This window comes from Schistosoma haematobium, chromosome 6 (assembly GCF_000699445.3).
Source record: "Schistosoma haematobium chromosome 6, whole genome shotgun sequence".
In the NCBI taxonomy this organism is placed as follows: domain Eukaryota; kingdom Metazoa; phylum Platyhelminthes; class Trematoda; order Strigeidida; family Schistosomatidae; genus Schistosoma; species Schistosoma haematobium.
This window is the reverse complement of record NC_067201.1, coordinates 12154728-12181292: the sequence shown is the minus strand read 5'-3', so window position 1 is coordinate 12181292 and position 26565 is coordinate 12154728. Positions and strand designations below refer to the sequence as shown.

General features: G+C 31.8%; 1 protein-coding gene across 1 annotated transcript in view; it reads right to left on the bottom strand.

The window, feature by feature from the left end:
- Positions 1-10502: 10502 nt before the first annotated feature.
- Positions 10503-26565, bottom strand: part of PDZRN3 (E3 ubiquitin-protein ligase pdzrn3) — a 109029-nt gene continuing 92966 nt past the window's right edge. The window contains exons 10-11 of the mRNA XM_051216862.1: positions 17332-17930; positions 10503-11609 (exon numbers count right to left, since the gene is read on the bottom strand). Of these exons, the coding sequence (XP_051065482.1) occupies positions 11315-11609; positions 17332-17930 (894 nt within the window). The 3' untranslated portion in view covers positions 10503-11314. The remainder of the gene's footprint in view (positions 11610-17331; positions 17931-26565) is intronic.

Below are 26565 nucleotides of genomic sequence, written 5' to 3'. Positions count from 1 at the left end.
TCTAGTGGTAATACTTAGTCTCCTAAACCATGGTGGATGGAGGGTGTTTAAACCTGTTAATGATTGGTTATAAGTGGGGCTCCTAAGCCACTGAGCTACATTTCCAGTTAAAGTTAATTAGTTTAGTGCAAATAACTCGTTTAATAATTATGGGTTTATATCCTCGGCTTTGAGCTATCATTATTTTCATCATGAATAGTAGCGATACTACTTGTCTATCTAAATCGAAGTAAATAAAGCGGAGTTTAATCAGGCGATTCCCTAGTGGTTGAAATCCTGATACCTATAATCTCAAGGTCGTTGGACCACTAAAGATACACGATTATTTATCCTTCACTCCTATTTAACTAATAGTATTTCTGTTAAATATGTTACTATACAATAACATTACTTTTGTATTAATTTGTACTGGTTTTTCAGTTTGAATTATCAATTCGATAAGTTTCTTAATTTTTACGACAGTTTCAGTATTGCAAAGAGCAAGAACAAACATTCTAGCAGAATAGCATGGATTCATTTTTATTTCGTTGGTTCTCGTCAGCTGCTTACAACCTGTGATATTTAAGAATCATAATTACATAATAGGTTTAAATGACTTACATTAAAGAGTTTGATTGGAATTTATATTAAAGACATATTCGTATAGTATAGCAAGGGTGTAGATAAATTTAATAGATTGAATATTGTAAATATATACCTTATGTAAATGAACATTGTGACAACAGTTCAAACGGCTAGGAACAAGTAAACATTGATATAGGAATAAAATGAGTAGAGTTCAGTTGATAAAATAAGATTAATAATTTGGAAGATAGTTGAAATAAATCTCAATGATGTAATAAATGCAAGAAAGAGTCTAAAGAAAAAGAAAAAAATATATATATTTAGATACAGCGAAGGAACATTAGTCGCCAAGGCAATGAAATAAAAATGAATTCATGCTATTCTGCTAGAATGTTTGTTCTTGCTCTTTTCAAAATGATAAATGGAACTATGTGTATGAAATTTCAGTATTATTTCAAAGAATAGATTACTATGTAAAAAGCCTAGTTTATAACACCTTGGAATTTCATGGAGTTTGTGTATAATTAATATAGTTTAAAAAGTTATCAATTAAGGCTCAAAAATAGGCAATATTAAGTTATATTCACAAAGAGGCGATACATCATCATAGACTGATCAATATTTAAACATCAAATATAAACTCGTAATGTAGATTCTCTTAGAACTAATCAGTTCACCAAGAATAATTTAGCTGAATTTCTACCTCATAATTCTACGCCAAATGAAGCGAAAATAACGTTTAATGCATCAAAGGCTTACTTTTCGATTCAAACCACATTATTCTTAGACCTTGCAATTTCAAAAACGCGATGCTACAAACCTCGACCAGTAGTCTAAACATCATACTTACAAAACAAGTTAGTGGATATATAAGCTCAATAGCTGAGCGAACAATGCATTAATTGTTTGAAACAAAAATTATTAGGTTAAAGTCTCATTCATAATATAAATACTAGGTTGTATATAAATCCATCTGGTAAGCCCGTAGTAGGACAAAACTCACTTCCTTTATCCCAAAGTCAGCTACGATTCATGTATTCTAAATATTCTTCTCCTTTAGCCAAGATGGATTAGTTATAGTCTTAAACAACAATGGAAAGATACAAACAATCAATTCTTTTCCTTCTTTTATAATCTGGGAGTAATTATATTCACTGTTGATTATTATACATCTAATGGAATCAATGTTTAACTAATTTGTTTATAATTCCTATGAAATTTCAAGATAATTTATTTGCAGTAAGCAACTGTACTCGAAGTCAATTAATATTGCTGTTTTTAATTTTCATATCAAATAACAGACACATTAACATACCCTTGAATACATAATGCACATTACATCAAACGAACAAATGAAAGAAAACCAGGACTTTACTTATCGTATTCTTCAACTAGGCGAATGTATAAATCAGTTAACAACTAATCTCTAGATGTGAACACTTCAAATTTTTCTTAAAAATGAGTTTCCGCTTTTATTTTCCTTTCTTTCCATCTATTTATTTATCTGTGACGGAGTTAAAAGATAAGACAGTCGTTTTCATTTAATTAAAATTTAATGGGAGAATGAAGTTGTCAATCGTTGATGGATAGTTTTAGAGAGCAAATCCTGTTATCACCTAACTACTTTGAACAATATAAGTAGTATTAAGCAGTAACTTATTAGATAATTTATACGTCAATATATTGAATTTTTGATTGAATTGTATTTATGATATCAGTATATACATATTCGTGTATCGTCCTTAATATCATACGTTTAATGTCAAAACTACTGATAATAGGCAGCTGGCAAATGAATCTGGAATGAATGATACCTCGTTTAGAATTATACCTCAATCATGATTGAATTTATCTACTTAGTCACCTTTGTCTGGTATTTTTGTGGAAAGCAGCTGAAGTGCAATTTAACATTTTAGGTCATTAGCCTGTGAGGTAGAAATGTTAGTAAAAGTATATTTTAAGTGTGAACTGAAGACAACTTCAATGGATTTTTCGCCAATCCTTATCCATTCAAGAAACAGCTTTTGTAAGTGAATAGTTTATGGAAAAGAAAACAATAATGCGAAATGTAAACAAATTTTACATAATTAATAAGTCTACTGTAGTCTTTTAAAGAATTTTCTGCCTGTAAATTGAGAGATCAGCGTTATATAAAATCGTCAGTATCGATATAGTACATTCATCACCTGTAAACCTAATATTTTCGGAAAAAGAGTTTTACCTGCACCCAGATTATTCCTGGTTGGCGAATGTTAATGTTTAGGAACAAATTTTATTTACGTATTATGTGCATTCTACACAGAAAAAATTGACTGTTTTATATTATGAATACTATAGTTTTCACTTGGTAATGGGAAAACGTAAATTTTCGTTATCGTTTCTAGCCTTTTGAGTATTATGCAAAAGTATTTCTTCCTCTCTGTTTACGTAATTAAAGATAAAAGTCAGTCATTTTTTGAATTCTATGAAGAAACACAGTTGTTGTTTCGATTCTGAGTGACTTGTTTCTATTCTATACTTTCACTGAAATTTTGTACTACAGTTGTTGACGCTTTATACTATAGCAACTATCCTACAACCAATTTCGATTATGGTTAATTTTTGATTAAGTCCTTTTATTAACTTAACAGATAATGTTACTTGAACAGTAACAGTTCGCATATTTCTTTGTACCGTTACGATCACATGACAGACTCTAGCTAAAATGTTGATTGCTTAAATATCACTTGATGATTCATCCTCCTCCCCATGTACATATGTATTCAAATCCTATTATTATTCTTTGCTTTACCTTGCTGCGTCCTTATGCAATTTGGCTATAAATTTGCCTATGTAATTGCTCGCATATGTTTATTCGCCTCTCCGCTTCAAATACGCTCAATGTGCTTATAGCTTTGTGATCTGCGCTATCCGTCAATAAACTGTAGTTGCCGCTTCTCTTTGCCTTCTGATTTCAAACACCGTTGAAGTTTGTATTATAACGGTTATCGATGAACGAAGCAAAGCCACTACAATACTACATGTATAGAATAACCTTGTTGAATAATTTATCCTATTATTGTATTATTCAGTACAAACCATTTGTTTACCTTTTTTAATCTCAATATATATTGTTAAAAAGTGCATGTAGAAAAATGGTATCATTTTCCTGAATGTTAATTCCTTATAGGTGTAAGCCAGAATTCATGTTCTAACGTTCTATTATTCAATGAAATTTCAGTTTATCGGGGGGGGTAGTAACAAGTATATTTGTTAGTAGTTGATGTATAATAATCAATAGAAATCGGTTCCATTTATCGTAGTAAAGTTAACTCTGTCATACATTTATTTGTTATTAGTTGTATTTCAATAAACAGACAGCTCATAACACATATTGCATATTCATCCAGTGACCACATTACAACTTGACCGATAAAATCCGATCACCAATAAATAGGAATCGATAAACATGACATTAGTCACTATTTACTGATCAATCAATTGTTTTCTGTACAAAAAAATAACTATTTGTAACCAACAATAGAATCCAGAATGAGCAATTCTTTCTGTAAATGTCAAACGGATTGCACAAGTGAGCAATTATCTTAACGTAGTAACTTAATAAATGTCAAGTAGGGCGTTTGACACAGAATTTACTAGGTTCAACAGATTACGTATATATATATATATACATATATATATATATATATATATATATATATATATATATATATATATATATATATATATATATATATATATATATATATATATATATATATATAAGAACCATACACTAAATACCTTGTTTGCAAGTCTTCCATCAGATTTCTCTCAAAAACTTCATTGTTCCTTCAGTTTTCTCAAGCTTCTGTTCTTAGGCATTCCATTTTCGATTGATGCTGCATACTACTTATACAGTCATTATAAGTAGAATATGCCACACATATTTACTTTACTTACGCCTGTTACTCTTCGTAAAGGAGCATAGGCCGCCCGCCAGCATTCTTCATCCAACCCTGTCCTGGACAATCCTTCCCATCTCTTTCCAGTTGTTATTAATTCTTTTAATATCTGATTCTATTTACCGAAGTAATGTGTTCTTTGGCCTTCCTCTTTTCCGTTTCCCTTCAGGATTCCAAGTTAGGGCTTGCCTCGTGATGCAGTTTGATGATTTACCTGAGGTATGTCATATCCATTTCCATCGTCTTTTCCTAATTTCTTCTTCAGCTAGAAGCTGGTTTGTTCTCTCCCACAGGAGGCTGTTGCTGATGGTATCCGGCCAATGGATGTTGAGTATCTTGCTTAGACAACTATTTATAAATACCTATACTTTCTTGATGATGGTTTTATTAGTTCTCGAAGTTTCAGCTCCGTATAGTGGAATCGTCTTGACGTTGGTATTAAAGATTCTCACTTTGATATTTGTTGACAGTTGTTTTGATTCCTATATGTTCTTAAATCGTTGGAATGTGACCCTTGCTTTGCCAACCCTCGTCTTTATGTCTGCTTCCACGGTACATGAAGGATTCTACATCGTCCAGAGTTTTGCCATCAATTGTGCTCGAATTGGTGTTTTCCGTGTTGTATTTGAGAACCTTTATTTTCTCCTTGTGTATATTGAAGCCTACTGATGCAGAGACTGCTGCTACACTGGCTGTCTTTATCTGCATTCGTTCATGTGTATGCGATAGGAGGGCTAGATCATCTGCGAAGTCCAAATCGTCTAATTGGTTCTGAGTTGTCCATTGTATTTCGTGTCTTCCCTCAGATGTCGAGGTCTTTATAATCCAGTCGACCACCAGAAGAAAGAGGAAGGGAGAGAGTAAACAGCCTTGTTTGACTCCGGTCTTTACTTGGAATGCATTTGTCAGCTATCCTCCATGTACGTCTTTGCACTGTAAATATATATATATATATATAGTAGTTAGTTACCAAGATAATTTATTATTTTATAAATTTTTTTGAATTATCATTAATCATTATTTTTTTATTCCAAAATATTATTCACTCTAATTATAATCAACCATTTCTAATGTCAAACTATTTATGATTCAATGAAATGGTCATATACTTTAAATATCTAATTGATAATAAACCATGAAATATATATGGAGCCAAAATAAATGAATCTTGACAATGGTATCCAGAAATAAATCTATTTGTTTTTTTCCTTATATAATGAATGAGTATTATCCTTTTCGATATTTCGCTCTCTGATATATGAATACAATCAATTAGATGGTGGTTGGAGGTAGTCAACAGGAAACCCTGGACCCGGGTTTCGTGCTACTTGGCACTCGTCAGCAAGGTGTACCTGTAATCTTGAGGGAACTGGTGCTCCTTGGCGGATTCGATCCCGTGTCATCCAGCTTCACAGTCAGAGACGTTACCACTGAGCTATCCGAGCCGCAACTGACCTCCTGTAGGACTGAAATGTATTTACAATTGGTTGATCACTGGGTGGTGATGAGTCTGTTGCTAGACATTCTATTCCTGACTAGTGTCATATACTACTTACATCGATATATGTAAAACACACCGGTTGTACTCACCTATGTTCTCCTGCAATACAGTAGCATATGCTGACAAAACTATCATGAAACTTTCAATCTACTTTTTTTAAATCATCAATAATGAACATAATGATAGACAAGACTGAAAATAATGGCTTATAAAGAACCTTAAAAAAAGGGGTATACATGCAAAATTACTATTCACGTGCATAATAATAATCAAGTTAAAAGTGAATTGGTGAAAGCGTACTTTTTGATGTTGTCTACTGTAAACTGGTTTCGTACAATTAATTTGACTAAAATAAACACAAACACTGAACATAATTAAGATGTAATATGAATTAATTTTTATGCTATAGATATTCTCTTTATCTTTTAATAATCTAGAAGCAGTTATGTCAATGATTAGAAATGAAATGTACATACTACTGATTATATATATATATATATAATGTTAACTGGTGTGAACATTCTAGAAGAAGACTTTCAAATCATCAGGAGAAAAGTTTCTAGAAAGAAAAAAAAGTATAAAATGAATAAGACTCAAAAGTTGGAGTAATGAAGATTTTTGGATTGCAATGAAATCATGAACCTGTCAATATAAAACCATCATTAAAAATAATGAAAGTAATGGGTAAACTGTTTCATCATAGAATGGAACTTCTTAAAGTTCTGAGTTCGAATACTGCGTATGAAATTTTTGGATGCTCACTGTTGAGCAATCCTAATACTAGGATGAAACGGCCATCCAGTATTTACACATTTTCAATAATTATCTAACGTTGATCAATTCATGATTTTAATGAAAAAAGAAATGTCTAATTAAGCATATAAAATATAATGTTACGTAATTAATGGTTATAAAGCTGAAATCACTAGGATAATTTGAAACTGGATAGGTTCACTTATCAAAGACTGATACAGTTATAAATTTTAAAACTAATCAGATGACTCTAAATTTCCATAGTATAATTGCGTAATATCCTATTTTATAAGTTCATCTATTTAGAGGGGGGGGCTTTACTCATTTTGTTCTGATAATTTATCCATTTCTAATGCTTATAATCACGTTGTTTCTCATAATAATTTTCATTTTTCTAAAAAAATTGTCTGAATATGATTCGAAAATCCTTTTTTTCTCTAGAATATTCACATCGGTAATACATAACTATCCAATCAGTAGAATATTATTTATAGTTATCAAATATTGGATGCCGGATCAGTGGTCTAGTGGTTAAGTGCTCGCGCACGCGAGACTGGTAGGTCCTGGGTTCGAGTCTCGCGAGGTGAGGTCACGGGTGCGCACTGCTGAGGAATGCCATGTTCGGACGAAACGGGCTTCCAGTGCGTCAAGGTTTTCCACGGTGGTCTAGCTTCAATCGATTCATGATCTTGTAGTGTGGCATGGAGTCGCAATTGACTATGATCACCACTACAGGAAGACTACGTGCCAGTTAACCGATAAGATCCTTCGTAAGCCAAATATCAGAAGGTAGTTGATGGCTGTAGTCGAGATGTATTTGCTGGCGATCTCGTGGTATCGAAAGAATACCGAGATCGTGCCAGGTCACAAGTGTGGTTACTGAGCGTAACCGAATTCGTGAGAGGTCACAATCAACGGAACAAGTAAGGTAAAACAACCTGTGGTACAATTGGTTATAATAATAATTGTTTCCATTACACCAATCGCGTTCTCTTGATAAAAGTAGGTCACTACAATCTCAACATTGAAAATATTTATTATTTTTAGTAGTGGAATTCGTGAGTCGATCTAAGCTAGACCCTTATTGAAGACCTCGAAGCACTGGATGGCCATTTCATCTTAGTATGGGACTCCTCAGCAGTTCTCATTCACGATCCCACATGCTGGAAACAGACACAAGGCGAACGCTAAACCTCTAGACCATTGAGCTAGCATCAAATGGTTTTAATGTCTGACTTCAGTCAACCAATGATTTTGCGCAACCACTCATCCATAGTTCAAGGTAGATACTTGTCTATACCCGACACAGATTGGACTCCATTAGTCACTGTTCTTACCTTGAAATCTGTGAAATCGTTGTCTTATGTAGATTGAATAGCTTTTGGTACTCAGTAATAAACCGTGTTAGGTCAATAAAGGTTATCGGTAGGAGGATTTGAACTTCATCATCTAGGTGCATCTAAAGTCTTGAGGGAACTCATAGTGTTTAAGAATTAGTTATCTAGTTTCACTCGTTATCACAGTCAGTTATGTTATTTATGAAGTGACTTATAAGAAGTAGGAATGCTTTGATAACTATCGATGGTTTCCACAGTTGATATACTGTGTACTAGTGAAAGTATGATTTTCTTGAAAAAGTTATAAATAAGGTTTGGCTAAAGTTATACTTGTCTAATGAGGTAAAATAGCAACTTAATCGACGGAATTCTTTCACCACTAATTACTAGGCAAATATGATACTGGTCACTACTAGTCAGTTACCCATTGACGGAGTTTCAATATGCTTGTAAGTATATTTCTCATGAGATTATTCTTTGACTTGCATAAATTTATGACTAGCTGCAATATGTATTTTTAGTAGTTGTGGTGATAAGCCGAGATCAATCTAGTTCAACCATGTTAGGCTTGAGGCACTTATCCACCGGAGGCAATGAAAAATGATCACCCATCGTTGTGAGTTGGTTTGAATTAGACTTATAAATCACTGGATGTTAACCCTGTAGCTTAAAGGTTTAAGTACTCTCGCGTGACTGAATTTTCTGGATTCGAACTCCTGTGGTGAGTTTATGGAGGCACATTGCTGAATGGTCCCATACCAGAATGAAACAACTGTCCAGTACTTCTTAACTATTAATGATAGGTTAACTAAGATAAGTTCTTGATGCAAACTAATAAAATTCTAAAATCTTCCCAAAACCATGGGTTGATAATTTCATAAACCTTTAGTTAAGAAAGTCACTTACTACTGGCTAACTTAAAAATGTAATATTAAAATGGTTTACAACTAAAGCATACAACAATCATGTCAACCTCTCAAAAAACATCTTTTTCTTATCGAAACTAGTTGGCGATTTATCAGTTCATCTATTTCTTTAGAATTTTTATCCAAAATATTCTCAGTTACCTTCCTTGGTATCTATAAAATAAAATGTGATAAGTCATTTCCTTCAAGAATTCCTATTGACTGAGATAGACTTTGTTGTTCTTATATTCTTTGAACATGTTTGTATTTATAAAGTAAACGAACTGGAGTATTTCTATATAAGCATGAGATCACATCTGACTGATCTTTAAGTAGTGACCAATTTCATGTTTGTTTAGTTATTTAGTGCTGATCGAATTTTATCGAACAAGTTGCAATGTTTTCATTAGTATAAGCAATTCAACATCAAGTTTACTATGTTGAAGTGTCAGATGATTAAAAGAAGTCAGCAGGAAACTCCATATCTAGGTTTCATGATAGTTTGTACTTATAAGCAAGCTAAACCTGTATTCTCGACAAATACAATACTGATGATTGCTAACACGTAAATTAATTGGGTTTTGGGTTTTTTAGTGACTACCTTCAATCAATGAACACGATGTTAAATGATATTTATGTAGATAGTTTAAAAAATAATTTAATGACAAATCAGTAATCAATGTCAATATTACTAATAATTTACATATTCTCATTCTTACTGTTAAACTAAAATGTAAGTTTTATTTTCAACCTTATTGTTATGGGACATTAGGCGGCCATACCAAAGCAAGGCACAAATCCACGAAGTCACTGACAAGTGCATTGTACCATATTGATAGATGTAAACTACTTGGTTGAGATCCGCGAGACGATAGTAACCGATGGTTAGAGACCATGAATAATGTATTTCAAAATCATTTGCAATGGCTCAGGTGCATCCACTTTTTATGTTCTCCCAAATTCTAATCTTCCGAATTCTTCATATCACTACTTTTTTCTTTTACTCTTTCCAAATTTATTTCATTGGATTATATTCCTTGAATAACATTTCCAAACCCTAATCTTTCCGATTACTGCTTATAATTTGACTACCTCTATCACTATGGGATTTGAATCGACAATTGTATCTCTGTGCTTAATGTGGTATGGCAACTCGAACGGATGTACGTACGTACAACATTCTATGTTGTTGCTGACTTAGTCATTTGTGTTATGGTTTATTGATTTTTATTCATCGAATTCATTTGTACTCGTATCATATCTCATTATACTTATTATGGAGTTTGTTTATTTGTTTGCTTTTTAGAAAAAAAAACTATTAAACTTAAACTTTTTCCCAACTCTCATTATTCTGAATATCCATGGGGTCAATGAAAAGTAAATTAAATTTTTTCATTCTCATCATTATAAATGACAAATATTTTGTTTTCTCATGTCTTTACAACAAAGTGTCATAAAAGACACTAAGAAGAGAAAATGTATTCACAAAAGTCACATCATCTATCTATCTATCTATCTATCTATCTATCTATCTATCTATCTAACCCTGTTTTATGATATAATCCCAATGAGACAATACAATTAGAAAAAATGCATAGTTTAATTACTGAGATTTTTCTTTCTTTTTTTTGTTTTTTTGAAACCATGTATTCTTTAAATAAAAAAGAACATTGATTTATTGAATGGGTTTTTTGTTCTTTTCTCTTTTTGTAAAATGCCCTATAGATTTGTTGTCAACAATGAATGAATAAATGAATGAAGAGGGGGGGGGGCGGCAAAATGAAATTTAACAATTTTCTATTATATAAATTATCTGTTCATTATTTCTATATATTTTTTTGCTTACAATAATAAGTAATTGTATATGTAAATGTATATACAATGAAACATTATAGTATGTGAATAATAAGCGAATGTCTGTATATTTTATTTGTGTATAATTAATATATATATATACTTATCTGTGATTTATAACCATTTGTTTACTGTAACCAGGGGCAGGGGGGAATAGTGTAAGATTAAGAAGAGAAGAGTTTAGTCTTGATATCTTGGATTGTTTGCTTTTGAAGTATAATATTAATATACATTTAATCTGTAAACAATCACATAAAAAGAATGGAAATTAACATTCAGGCGAAGAAAGAAAGTGGTGTTGTCCACATTCTAATGAATATCTACATACACACAATAATAAGTTTTGCTCATAATTAATCTTAAAAATTTTTCCCAAATTGAATAAGATAAACACAAATAAATAAAACTATACATAATGAATGATTAGTTAACAGTAAAATCTTTCTCTTCTTTTTTTTACACAGTTGTCATAGTAACTAGTGTCGTATCATCATTTTTACTGGTAGAACAAGAATTTGATAAATTTTTATGTGATAATTTTAATTCATTATTATGATCTTGTGAATTTTGTCTTGTAATTGTATTTAATTGTTTACGTTTTCTATCAGCTCTAGCTTTTTCTAATTGTTTTTTACGTTCTGAACGATTCCAATAACGACCAGTTTTTAATTCACTCATAGCATCATCATCAGTTGTAATACCGGATCGTTCTTCAGCTACTCGTTTAGCTCGTTCTTTAAGAATTCGACTTCTAGAAAAGAGAAAATTTCAACATAAATTAATTAAGTTTCTGTTATGACTGTGAAAATAATGCTGATTAAGGGTAGCGAATTATTGATCGGACCAAAGACGCGCAAACACGTAGAACGACCTAAGGTTCTGATTGGTCTCGCTTCCCTGTCTAGCCCAGTCAATTGAGTCCAGAACACAAGTCTCAGCCTCGGATTTATGAATCATTATATTTCAAACATACTTTGTTTATATACCAGTCAAGCAGACCACAACGTACCATAAAATAGATAACATTGTACAATAATGGCCAGTAGGAAAATGACACGTTAAACAAATATTGACCAATAAGATGATACCATTCCATGTCCAAGGATAGCATTAGGCTTAACAGGATAATTTTTGGGATATTTTCCTGAATATCCCAACAGTTTTTAATTATATTTAGATTATATGATTAGTAGTGGAATCTATGATATAGATGTTGTTCTATGTTTAAGACTTATCAGTTGGAGTGAATTGTATCTCTCAGAATCGCCATACATATTTAGTCTGAAATAAGTTCTTACTGATCGAAATAGCATTATGGTAGTAATGTAGTTAAGGAGAACACAGGCGAGGACAACTAAATGTATTTAAATACAAAATTACAGGACCATAAAGCAAATACTTCATTTACAAAATTTTCATCAACTGTCTCATACTTCATTGTTTCTTCATTTCTCTATCAATCACTCTCTGTTCTCGCTTTCTTCAATTTAATCTTTTCAACCTTCTGTCACCAGGTATTCCATTTTCGTTTAGTAATACATACTACTTATACCTTTCGACATTAGTAGCACACGATATAGTAAATTTAGGTATCTATGATCTTGTTGTGTCGGTGTAATATTTGCATTACCAGTGAGAGTTATTAATATCTTGTTGTTAATATTTAGGACCACAATTAATTAGTCTTTGTTGTTGTGTGCGAATCCTGATTGTATTGTATCAGTACAGTCTCCAGTCACTAGTTTTTTTTAAGTACATATCAAAATATGCTGAAATTCGATATCATGGTAAACAAACAAACATCTTAGTTATTCTATCCATTCAATACAGTTTTAACAGGAACGTTTTTTTTAAGAAAACAGAGAGAATCAGGGTTTGATTTGGAATGAAGTACATTGATTTTCAATAGTGATAGTGTAGCGAACAAGAACACGAGTGGGGACAATCTAATGTATTTGACACCAAATTACAGAGCATCTCATTACAATCTGAACCGTATAGTAAATAGTTAATTGGAAAAATATCAATCCATCGTCTCAAACTTGACTGTTCCTTTTGCAAATATCAGTTTATTGTCCATGCATTTTCATATCAATTGCGTTTCATTTCCGTTCTTTCCTTATCGATCTTATTCTGAAATACATTCTATGCCTGACCACCGTTATATACTACTTATGTGAACCTAAGTAACCCACACCACAATAGTTATATCTGGTGGATTATAAAATCATAATATTTAATTCATCATTAAATTATCATCTTAGATTAAGAATTTTGCAGTAGTAAATTGAAAAAAGTTAAAGACTTTTATAGACAATGAACTGTTGTTACTTTATATTCTATCAAATTTAATAATAGAAGAACCAATCAAAAAGTGTGGAATTTAGAGAAGGAATAATAAAGTAATGATGAATGAAATGACATATTTGGATTAAAGTATATTTTATTCAGGAATAGTCTGGCTTGTTACCACGTGATTTATCCATCAATCTAAATACGACTTATACAATCCTCGCACTGTGCTAAACCAATGACGTTCGACCGGTATGAGAAGCCTAGCGTCCTTATTGATCCTATGTTCGCCTAGGCCGTCCAGTTGAGTTAAGAACACCAATACCAGCTTACACTATGCAAATCATTTATTTCAGATACCGGGTTTATATATCAAACAAACAGACCGCAGAGCACCATAAAATAGGAAATAACATTTCTACAAAACCAAGCCAAAAAGTGCCTGTGAACATGAGAGACTGTAATCAATAAAGCGAACAGAACTTAAGAACAGCAAATCGTATAATAATAAATTATAGGTGAAAATGAAGCTCATAATAAGAGGAATATAAATATACATAATCTAATCACTGAATAGTTATACCATAAGAATGTATAGATAATATTAGTCCACTAATATGTCTCAGAAGTTACTCGTGATTTAATCTTCGGTAGGATATAACACGTTTAGTGGTTGTTTGTTTTGTTTTTTGTGCCTACTTATATATCTGAAGTAATGACTGAATGAGGGATGTTTTACATGACTATCAAACGCTTACATACGAGAAGTGATTTATAAATTATTAAATTATGCTTAACTTTTACTACCTCAGATGTAAAAGATAATAGCAGCTACTGATAGTAAAGAATCCTTGGATTAGATTCAACATAAAAATATACATCTTTTAGACTTGTATATTCATAGTTATATCACTAGTAATAAAAGTTCAAGGTATATAGTTGTTCAAGTCCAAATGTAGACATTAATACAGTGTAATGAAGGTATACAAACTTGATGCGTCTCAGATTGGACAAAAAGCTATGTTTAAATTTCATCGTTAGTTACAATCTATTAATTCTATTTTACTAATCTCTTATTAGTTTAAGAATTAAAATACTATTAGACATATTCCACGTTATACTGATCCAACTGCATGATTTTATACATAGGATTCAGACAACATCTGATAAGTCAGTTTTAAAAGAGCCAAAGTTAGTGTCTTTGGTTAACTGTCTGGCAGTTCTATTGATTTTAATCATTTGAAAGAAGTAATCCTCTTATGTTTACATTTCAAATACATTAAAGAATAGGGAAGAGTTCCAGTGCCAAATAACTTTTTGTGGCCCTATATCTGACTCCAATTAGATCGTTTCTGATTGCTATCATATAATTGTTGTCAAAATATACATCCTGACTATTCTCCTACATTTTTTATCATCGACTTAACGAATAATGGAATTAAATAAGTCATATACGAAAATGGATGTTTGAATATATATATATATATATATATATATATATATATATATATATATATATATATATATATATATATATATATATATATATATTGTACACTCGTTGATCTAGAAAGACAACCAGAGGGACGAAGTGACGGAAGCAAAGAAAAAAGATCAAAGCAAGATGGCTTGCATTGGAGGAGGCGTTTGAGCCAACTCCATTTAATCAAGCGTTAATCAGCATTGTCATAAATAAGCTACAGACATGTGATGAATAGAATAAGAAGTGTACATACATACACTCATATAAAAACGGTCAGGGTTGATAAGTGAATAATTAACAAGATCAAAATGTATGTTGATAAGAATGGATAAATTTGGTTTGCGCAGAAGCCAGAATATGTTATGTGGGTTTAACATAGTAATCGACACTACAAATTCTAAAAAAAAGAGCTTTATACACATATTTGAACAAATAGTTTAGCAGAAATTGAACGCTGAGTATTTAGAAGACATCATTTGTAGAAAAAAATCACACTTAACTTAATCTCAGGGATTGATATTTAACTAATTTCCACCTTTCGTATAAAACTAGCCTCGATAACTTTAATTCTCATCATTACTCTGAAGAAGTCTGGATAAGTTTTTTGGACGAAACATTGCAATCGATGAGATTATTTCAAATGTGATTTTCACAAATAAACTTTTCTATTATCATACCAAACTTTGTATTGTACATACAATGTCAGTTAATAATCTGTAAAAGATTTTCGTTTCATGCTGAAACTAGATTAGATCTTCCATAATAAAAAACATTATTATTATTATTATTATTATTATTAAACAAGCTGGATGGAGAGTGCTGGTGGGCGGCCTTTGCTCCTACACGAGAAGTAACAGGCGTAAGTGTAGTTTAAATGTAAAAGTATTAAATAAGCACAAAATATAAAGTGAATAACTAAATTTCAAATAACACAGAATGTACAATAGATTGTTTTCTTTAAAAGAGCAAAACAAATTTGATTTATGGTTGAAATTCGTGTGTTGTGTTAAAAAGTGTTGATAATTTATCTTATACATTTTCATCTATTTATCTCTCCCTTATTCTTTCTCTTACTTAAGGACAACACAAAGAAGTTATTATTATTATTACTTATTCATCCTTGATCCGAATGTCAAATTGCCGCTATTATCTGTTGTCTACATTTACTTATTGAGTCAAGCTCGTTTGTGTAGAGAATTAGAGATAAACAAATTAGGAAATAAAGAGAATATATGAGTAATTGACTGTTTCTTATATTACTTTTGCAATATTATCAATATTCAAATATTTTTCCTATTTGAGAAAAATAGACAATCATATAGAATAAACTTAGCTTATTTGATTGTATAGTGAATATTCACTCATAGTGAACAATAGTACATTATCATATTGTAACTTGGAAATCATTATAAGATTTGTTACACAAAAACTATGTACGAAAACATTTTGTGAATAAGGGTCTGAGTATTCAGACTGAAAAGGATAATATCCAAATAAGTTATAGTTCATTAACTGATAGTCGTTTATGTGAATTCGTTGATTCGAATTATTATCCTCAAAACTATTTGTAACTGTTGAAGTGCTAAGAAGACTGAGGAGAAACCACTGAAATTAATGTGACTTATTATCTTGTGTACTTTGTTGATATGTTAGCTGACTGAAGTTGATAGGTACCAAACTCTGACATAGGTTTCGTGCTTACTGATAACGTCGGTGGTTTCTTGTCTTACTGGGTGACTATGGTTCGAATCCCACATGGAGCATTACTTCTCTCAAAAGTGCGAATACACCTTGCTGATAAGCGTTAACTAGTATGAAACTAAGATCCAAGTTTTTATGCTGACTACTTCTAACCATTCAATATATAAGCCTAGTACAAATGAAATCGATTCACTTAAACCATTCGGCGAATTTCAATCTGTAAGAGGTGTTCTATGTCTTAAGAAAAGGCGATGAAATGAGCTAATATCTATATAGAACCTTGGATAAAAGTCAACAAATGACTTGATACTTAAAAAAGTATTGATTTAGTATTAATTCAGAATCTTTGTGACAAAATGTTTTCTAGTACATTTGTTTATGAAACTGTTACAATGTTATTTGAGAGCAAGTCAGATTAAAATGAGATTGTTTGTGTAATATAATAATATATTATCTCACTACAAACCGTTGTTCTTTGGGTACTTTTCATATGAATCGATGCTGATTTCATAATGTAATTAGTCAGTTAGATAGTCATAAGTAAAGTAGAATTTGGCATATATGTTCGTCTGCTTAAGTTACCCAAACATATCATTATATAGAGATAGAGTAATCAAGGCAAACACCATAATAAGAGTAATGGTAACAGTATCAGAGGTAGTAAGACATATTAGAGATGTAGGACATTATTCAAGCAAGAAAAATGAATTCATAGAATATAAAATTATAATATACTTTAAAAAACTCAGGATCTATAGCAACGCAAAATATGAATGAATTTGTGCCATTGTTATTGATTATGAGGCCCTACTAAAATATTTAACTATTGGTCTAGGCTAGTTTACTCATACTAACATGGGTTACTCTAACATTCAGTGACTTTTGAACTGATTCAGTGCACTGGGTGAGCCACCTCTAGTTTTTTACAGGCCACTCACATACCAAAAAATCGATTGTGAATATATTTATAAATGCATATATGTGTGTGAGTACTCACCTTATTGGTCGTCGGGTTATATAACGTGTTCCATCTGGACGTTTTTTGACTACCCATTCCATCATATTCCAATTATCCATTGGATAAACTTGTCCAGATAGAGGCATGCCAGTAGCTGTAATAGTAGATGTGGCAGCAGTAGAAGATGAGGAAGAAACAGCACCAGTAATGACAGAAGCGTTGACAGCAGTATTTTGATATTGTTTAGAATGACATGTTGCTGATGTGTACACTGGATGAGGATAAACTAGAGGATTATTAGTGATACAGTCTAAATAGCCTATGGAAGATAAATATGGACTGAATAATCTGGGGTGTGATGGATTTTCTGTTTTCATTTTAATCAATTCAGCATGGTCAGCAATACATTGGGTATAGGATGAATTATTATTATTATTAATTGGAACAGATGACCGATAATTGGGTCTAGGTAAGAGATTAGAACAATCTTCTGTTCTATTCATAGATAGTCCAGGAATAGAATTACATGGATCTGTTGATATACACTTCATTGGATATTGATCACCGATTGGTTCATCGTGTATCGTTACAGACGCATATGGTGTTTCGTAAATATCTGAAAGAATCGGTTCTTCGTTCTAAAAACAGTGAATATAATTAATAAATCATGAAAATATAGATTATGTAAAAGAACGTTATTAATCTGTACAAACAACTACTAGAACTGTCTTCTGTCCCACTGAAGACTATATAAGAGCCTATGGATTTTCAAAAGAATTCCAGTCAATAGTCAACAACGATTGATTAGATTAAGCGATATTCAAACTCAGACACGTTGGTATAACGTTTTGAGATAATTATCAAGTTTAACACATATTCATGATCTTATCATTGGATTTAGTTTAATTGACATGTGACTAATCTGTGTTAATATTAGCACTAGTCATTCGGTTACATTCGTTTAACTTACCTGTTGTACGTAGGGAGCAATTGTAAATATCATGTTAACCTAATTTTTAATTCTGATAAAATTCAATCGATAAAGATACAATATAGCCATTTGTATAGAATTCTATCACCTTTAAAGACTATATAAATGTGACCGACTGTTTTTAAGCGCCTAACGTAGATTCGATTACTTAGTTGTTAGCCATGCTTTAAGTGTAAAAATTATTAATACTATCCAAAGAGTTGCGCCTTAATAATAACGCTTGACTCATACTTGCTAATATGGGTTCGAATCTAGTGGATTCAGAATTCTGTACTAAGTATCTTCAACCGACAGATAAAGAAAGATTACAGGCGAATTCGGAAATACATAGCTAAGAATAATGATGTCGCAGGGCCAGTGAAATGTCACTGAACCCTAGCCAAACCATCCGGCAGTTAGGTCACTGAATATCAAACAGACCATCGATCCCTGCCAAGACCAAGGGCGGCCAACGTACATCAGTTAATTGTACGCCATGGACTGGCCTATGAGTTGGTGGTCGCATTTTTGCTTGTACTTATTCTTACTAATATATTCCCGTAATAACATCCTTTGTGTTGTATGGTCATTAACACTGTCATAGTACTTTGATATGTCGAAGGGGTAATTCACGTTTGATGCTGACCGCGAGATATGAATTCGAAGTTATCTGTTGGTCACACCATGCCCGTCTAACTTGAGTAGGCCCCCAGTCATTCAACAGAGATCATCAACATTGATGATCGACAATGTACATTAAGAATTTATCTTAAAGAATGTTTAAATAACTGTTGAAATTACAGTAATATAAAAATTTGTAGTACGCAAGTATTTTCAGTAGAACTAACTGAATCCACATCATTGTTTTCATACTTTTTACTTAAGTGAGCTTTGTTAAACAATGTATGTGCTCTTTTAATTCACTAGATACTTAAAGAAATATAAGCCGAATAAAGTATCACTTTATCTGGAACATCTTCACAGTGCTTTCTGCTATTCAATAATAGACTAGCTAAGATCAATTATTTATGTAAAGTATCAAAATTCTATAATCTATATAAACCCTTTGTACTAATAAATATATTATTTGTGATTTCCGAAGGAGTGGAAAGATATATTTCCGATGTTTCACGATCTAATGTATGCTACTTAAATAAATGCCATTAAATCAACACAAGTTTAAATAGTACAAAGGAAACAATACAAAATAATTTTCGTAGAGTGAAAGTCATAATAGATCTGAATATGTCATGATTACAGTACCAATCAAAGATATTTCCTTAGAATTGTGATTTAAAGGATAGTTTCTTTGGAAAATCATTAAATCGTAGGATATGTATTATATTATCTTTTTCTTTTGGCTTATCTTCTGAATTAATGATCTTCGTTGATCTTCTGAAAAGATTCAGGGCTAGGGAAATTTTTGCACGGAATGAATGTTCAGAGTTAAAATCAATATACTGATTTGAATGTGTTGGTTTTTGGTATATGGTTAGAATTGTCAATGGATTTGAAAATGGAATCAGCAACGGACTTCCATTGCAAGTTTTTTTAAACAAACAGTCTAAGAATGATAGTTTACTATGTTCATCCTCCGTTTCAAATGTGCTCTCAAGGGACTGGCTTCAAAATTCAACTTTTGTAGTCGTAGAGAAAAGTCATGATTAATGAGGTCCAACCATACCGGACTTAAACATTTATTTATCTCAGGATGTCGTGCAATATCGTGAGTCGGTTAAACTGAATGATAGATCAGTGATCTATAAGTTAAGAGTTTTCATACGTTACTGAAGGGTATGTGCTCTAATTTCAGTAAAAGGACCATAGATGCACATCACAGAGGAATCTCATATTAGAACTAAATAGTTGTGGTCTAGTTCATAAACTGAACTCTGATGAATTAAGACTACTCAGTTACAAGTGTATATATGTATTGTAGTAGGATCTATGGATTTCTATGATCATAATTAACGGAATAGAATTATCGTCATGCATAGATACCAACAACAAAAATCTATGATGTAATCATTTCATAACAGATAGATCTATGATATTATCATCAAATTCTAGTTTATTATACAGATACAAAGGGAATTTTCTCTGATTGATATATGATATCAGAATGGGTTTAGTGGAGAGTTTTAGAAATTTCACAGGTTGAAATCATGAGTCAGTTGAAGCTAGACCACCATTGAAAACCTGGAAGCACTGGACGACCGTTTCGTCCTAGTATGGGACTCCTCAGCAATGCACATGATAATCAATTGTTGTGGTTACCTTTGTTAAATGATATATTTTTGTTAACAATCAATGTTATTATTGTATTACTCAGTATTCGTAATAATAATAATTTAACAAACAACCTTTTACCGATATTTTTCTCAGACAGTCATGCGTGTTATTTTTGTATTCAAGTAACTACTATATATTTTGTAATGAGTGATTTGATTTCTTCTAAAATAACCATTTATATATATATATATATATATATATATATATATATATATATGTATATATGCATAGGAACAAGTGAACAAATATGTATTGAACATTGAACACTTGTTTTTTTGTGCCCAAAATCTCGTGTCTACCATTTAAACTAAAATGTATATGAAGATAAATGATGAAGGAGTATGATTCAAAGTTCTTTGTTTTACTTTTTTTCTTATGATAATAAAATGTCAAGTTTGTGAATTATTATTATTGCTTATTCTCTAATAGTCATCTTCTAATCCCTCTATCTATTTTTTTTTCTTCAAAATGTCTAAAGAAAAATTCAGTAGTTCAATGTTTAGAAATTCATAAACTATAAAAGTTATTAGCAAAGATGGATGGTGGATAGCATTGGGAACTAGGACGAGCGTATCGTCCTATTTGGGACTCGTCAGCTGGATGAGTGGATGTATCCGCATTTCAAAGTTGATGTTAACACTGGGACTTGAACCCAGTACCATTCGTTTCAAACGACATCACATTATCCACTTAGTTACTGAGTTCTGATTGACAGTTGCTTCTGAAACGGGATGAAGTTTTAAATTCGCTTTTTTTTGTTTACTTGGATCTTCCAGTTGACGAGTCTAAAATAGGGCGAAACACGCATGTTGTATTCCATTGCTAGCTACTATCTATCTTTGTTTATAAAGCTTGTGACCTAAGGCAATATCGAGGCAATCCACATAGGACGCACATATACCAATAAGAGACTGATCAATTGCAGTCCTAATTATCAAATGGGAAGATACAAATAAACAACACTAAGTGACTCCTCAGCAGTGCGGGATCGTGGATGCGCAGTGCTGAGGAGTCCCATACTAGGACGAAACGGCCGTCCAGTGCTTCCAGGTTTTCAATGGTGGTCTAGCTTCAACTGACTCATGATTTCAACCTGTGAAATTTCTAAAACTCTCCACTAAACCCATTCTGATAACACTAAGTGAATTTATAAAAAACTTATTTTTGAAATAAAATTGGATGTATTCAATCTTTTAGCAATGATTTTAGTTTTAATTTTAACTAGTCGATAAAATGAGAGATTATTACTTTTGTCATTTATTCTTAATATCATAACGTGAATTACAGTTAAACAATGTAAATCACTGAACATAACGTTAATGATTTAAAGTTTAAACGTTTACTTTAACATCAAAGGTTTTCGGTTCAATTTCCTGTGGAAAAATCATGGATAAGTACCTCCAAAGAGTTTCATACAATGATCAAGCAATTATTCAATGATTCACGATTTTAACTAAGATCAATTACTGTATTAAACTATAATGTTCAAATAATTATGGTTATGTTTATAAGGGGATATAACTGTGTCTAGAAGTTAAATGAAAAAGATCATGTGGTACTTTTTGTATATATATATATATATATATATATATATATATATACTAGTGAGTAACTTCGACAGGAAATTTCTACAGTTCTAGTGAGAAGTCGTGACCATTAGAGCTAACCTGTGTTGAGTGTGAAACTGATACTCATCGAAGTCAATAAAAGATGGCTAGTCAAATCGCGAATTGGTTAAATTTACATATTAACACCGTTAGATGTCGGTTTAGTGGTCCAATGTTTAGATGTTCACGAGTAATATCAAATGTTTTCGGTTCGATTCCTGGGTACAAGATCATGAATGAGCACCGTTAGGAAGTCTCATACTAAAACAAGACAACCATATAGTGTTTCCAGATATGAAATCATAGTCTAACTTGGACCGGTTCATCATTTCAACAAATATATTCATATGCTTTGGAAAATTCTTTACGATTTGAAAAATTCAGTACAAACTTTTCTAAATATCATATTAATCCTCTAGAGTTCGAACTCCACTTGAAATATTAATTCACCATAAAATTTGCTATCATCATTCAAAGAAAATGGCTTCAAAGCTTGTTGATTGCCTTCAACCATCAACACACAAATAATAATAATAATAATATGGTTTCCATACAGAACATGTATTATTGGACAACTATGTAGAAGTTGACTCAAATAATATATATATGTATATAAACAATGCTGATCATAATAAATGGGTGTAAGTTAAGACATTTAAAAAAAAGTCTCTGGATGACTGTCAATTCTGTGAAATAAATCTCTCAATATCTATCATTGCTTACAAAAATCTTGTGAATCAAGGCACTATCGAGGCATACACACAGTATGCACATATGCCGATAACAGACTGATCAATTGCAGTCTTAAACCTCAATGGGAAGATACAAGCCAAATTATACCAAGTGAATGGAATAAATTATTGAAAAATTCTAAATGAAAAAAAAAATTGTATCATTCCGTAAAAATAAAATTAGTTTTATTGACTTAGCCAGTGTTTTGAAATTTTCGATGGAGTTTTGTTCTGTGAATTGGATGGTTTGGTCATGGAGCTTTTATTGTTCTTCTGAATAACATTATATATACCTGAAGTTTGTACTGATGTTTGTCGTTCAAAAGAACGATTAAAGCTCCACGATCAAACCAGCCAGCTCAGAGAATAAAACTTCATCAAAATCATCCAGCTGAGCTATAAATCTTTTCCATCATTGAAATTTTCAAGATGACTATCATTTCTCTTTGTCAATTTTACATAAAATATAGTTGACCTTTGACAAATTAGTATAATGTTGGCAATAATAATAATAATACAGTAGTACTGGTAATGTAAAATACATTATCATATTACCCTTTTTATTCCATACTTCCCACTAATATTTTGGAATACTATGTCAAATCTCATTAAATTATTTTAAAAAATTCTATGTGAGTCATATATTGTTTTTCTTTGTTGACGTTGGTGTTTTGTCACCGATAGTTTCTATTCTCTTACTTCTTACTGGTACCTACCTGTATTAATGGTTAAATGTATATGTGTTAGAGTGTATGATGTATATCAACATGCAAAACTAGTGTATACATGTACACAATGTCTACATTCATGTATACATAATTATGAATATATAGTTGACAAGTGATTTATACTGTACTTAGTATCATCAAATTTATTCCTTTGTCTACGGTTGAAAAATTGGGAACAATTAAATAAGTGAGAAGAATGAAGAAAATAGGAAAGAGTGACAATTACACTTTGTCTATTCTCTCTGGTTTTTTCTTCCACTTCTTCTTCTTCATCTTCTTCTTCATCGTCATCTTCATTAGTTGGCTTCGTTCTTGTTTGATTTATTTGTAATTTTGCTCATGTCCCACTGAATGATAAGCATTTAGATAGAAGTTGTATATATATACACATATACACGTGTTGCCTAATTATTTCTATGTTCTTTGACGAATAATTCATACTGTACATACATAAATAGTTTGTAATTAATTATTACATTTTACAGGTTTTCTATGATTTTCAATAGTCGAGATAATGAGTCAATTGAAGCTAGACCACCATGGAAAGCCTGGAAGCACTAGACGGCCATTTCGTCCTAGCATGGGACTCCTCAGCAGTGCTCATCCATGATCCCGCACCCCGCGAGATTCGAACCCAGGACCTATCAGTCTCACGCCAGGCGCTTAATCAACTAGACCACTGAGCCGACATCCAACGGTGTTAATGTCTAACTTCAACTAATCCACGAAATTGAGTAACACATCTAGTTGGTTAAGCGCCTGACGAGAGACTGATACGTCCTGGGTTCGAGTTCCACGAGGCGAGATCGTGGATGCGCACTGCTGAGGAGTCCCACAGCAGGACGAAACGGCCGTCTAGCTTCAACTGACTCATGATCTCAACTGTTGAAATTACTACAATCTCCACAAAACCCCTTCTGTTTCTATGATTTTCTCTAGGCGATGATGATGATAATGATGATCGATTTTGACAATTTTGTTAAACCGCACTGATTACAACAGGAACTGATGTCTTACAAAATATTATACTTTCATTTTAACATAAATTATGGAGTGAATATTTTGTTTAATATTCTACATTACGTTATATAATTTCCTGTTAGTAGCAGTAGTATTATTAATATTAGTATCATTAATATTAATAATAGTATTGGTATTAGTAGTATTATTTGTTGTTGCATAACTTTTTTATACATTTTTCTTGCACAATTAACTATGAGTAGTTAAGATTAAGCGAAATTATTTCAGTTATTTTATACTTCACATCATAAAGTGATCTTAATTAATCAATCATTGAAAACTAGGAAGTATTATAATGCTATTTTGTTCCAGAATAGAGCTTTTCAGCAGTACATATCCATGATTTCACCAGTGATTATACCCAGGACATTCAAGTTGTTTAATAAGAATTTAACCTTTAAACCACTCAACTAGTGTCTAATATGGGACCCCCCAGCAATAAACATCCATAATCCCACTTGCAAGAATTAGATCTTGGACTTTCGCCTTCATATACATGCACTGCTGAGGAGTCCTATATTCAAAAGAAACGGCCGTCGAATGGTTCTTGGTTTTCAATGTTGGTCTAGCACTGATTGGTTCAGGATTTTGTTAAAATTCAACAAACTTCACATCACTATACTACCAGCATCAAACAGTTTAAAATCGAGTAGAATGGATAACTGATAATATGCCTTTAGGTCGTAGGTAACATTACCAAGTTTTGCCTTGATAATTTAGGTCACTATAATAATTTTGAAATACTGGTCTATATTAAGTAGTTGTCATCAAAAACAACTCATATGATTTCAACAGAAAATCAGAGGTTTAAATATCCTAGAGATATTATCAGTTAAATGCAAACTTGAGAACATAAACCATAATAAATGTTCATTAATTTTACGATTTGTGTTTTTTATTACGTAACTCAAACAGTATATGAACATATCTGCTTTATTTCAATGAAGAATAACACTTTACAAAACACTAGACACTGGAGGCTGAAGGGTTATTTAGATTCTCTCGAGAAACCGTGCTTGAAGTAGTTACTCATCAGTAAAATAGGATGAATATAAATTTCAAGTGGAGTCTAGTTGGTACTATCTTTGGATGGATTATGTTTGACCTCGGTACTTGATGATTTTTGGTTGTTCATGTGTACATTGATTAAGAATTTCAAATCTTAACAAAACAATTCATAATGAATATTACTTCAAGATTTATGTTATACAGTTTACTTGAAAATACAAGCCATAATGTTATGGTTTAGTTAACGAAGTTCGTTTCACTTTCACTAATAATATAAGAGAAAGAAATAACAGATCGAACCAACCTGATAATGTCTCAATCTACTCGGTCCCGCCAACTCTAAGAATTTAACAAGGGAGTCACGATAAAATGACTGATTCTAGTTGTATAGATCTTACGTTCATGGCACAACGTCATTCAATAAATTGATTAGCCGCCTATATTTCCATAAAGTCTCGACATCGCTAACTAGTTCATAGTGGTGAAGTAACTGAAATAACATCCATATAAATCATAATAATATACACTCTCCAATAAAGCTAGACTTTCAAAATGATAATAATAAATAAATAGTTCAACTGACCCACGAATTCAACTACTAAAATTACTATAATATTCACTATAATATTCTCTGATTATAATCATCATATGCTCAATAATGATGGTCTCCAACAAGAATTTCTTGGAGTTCTAGTGAGAAGCCATGACAAGTGGAATTCAACCGAGTCTGTTTTGAGATGGACGTTGATGCAATTTTGTGGACTGGTTGAATTTAGACCTTAACACCATTGAATGCCACTTAGCACAATGGTCTAGAGATTAAGCATTCATACGCGAGATCAATAGGTCCTGGATTCAAATCTCACAAGGTATGAGATCATGAATGTACACTTCTGAAGAATTCCAAATTAGGACAA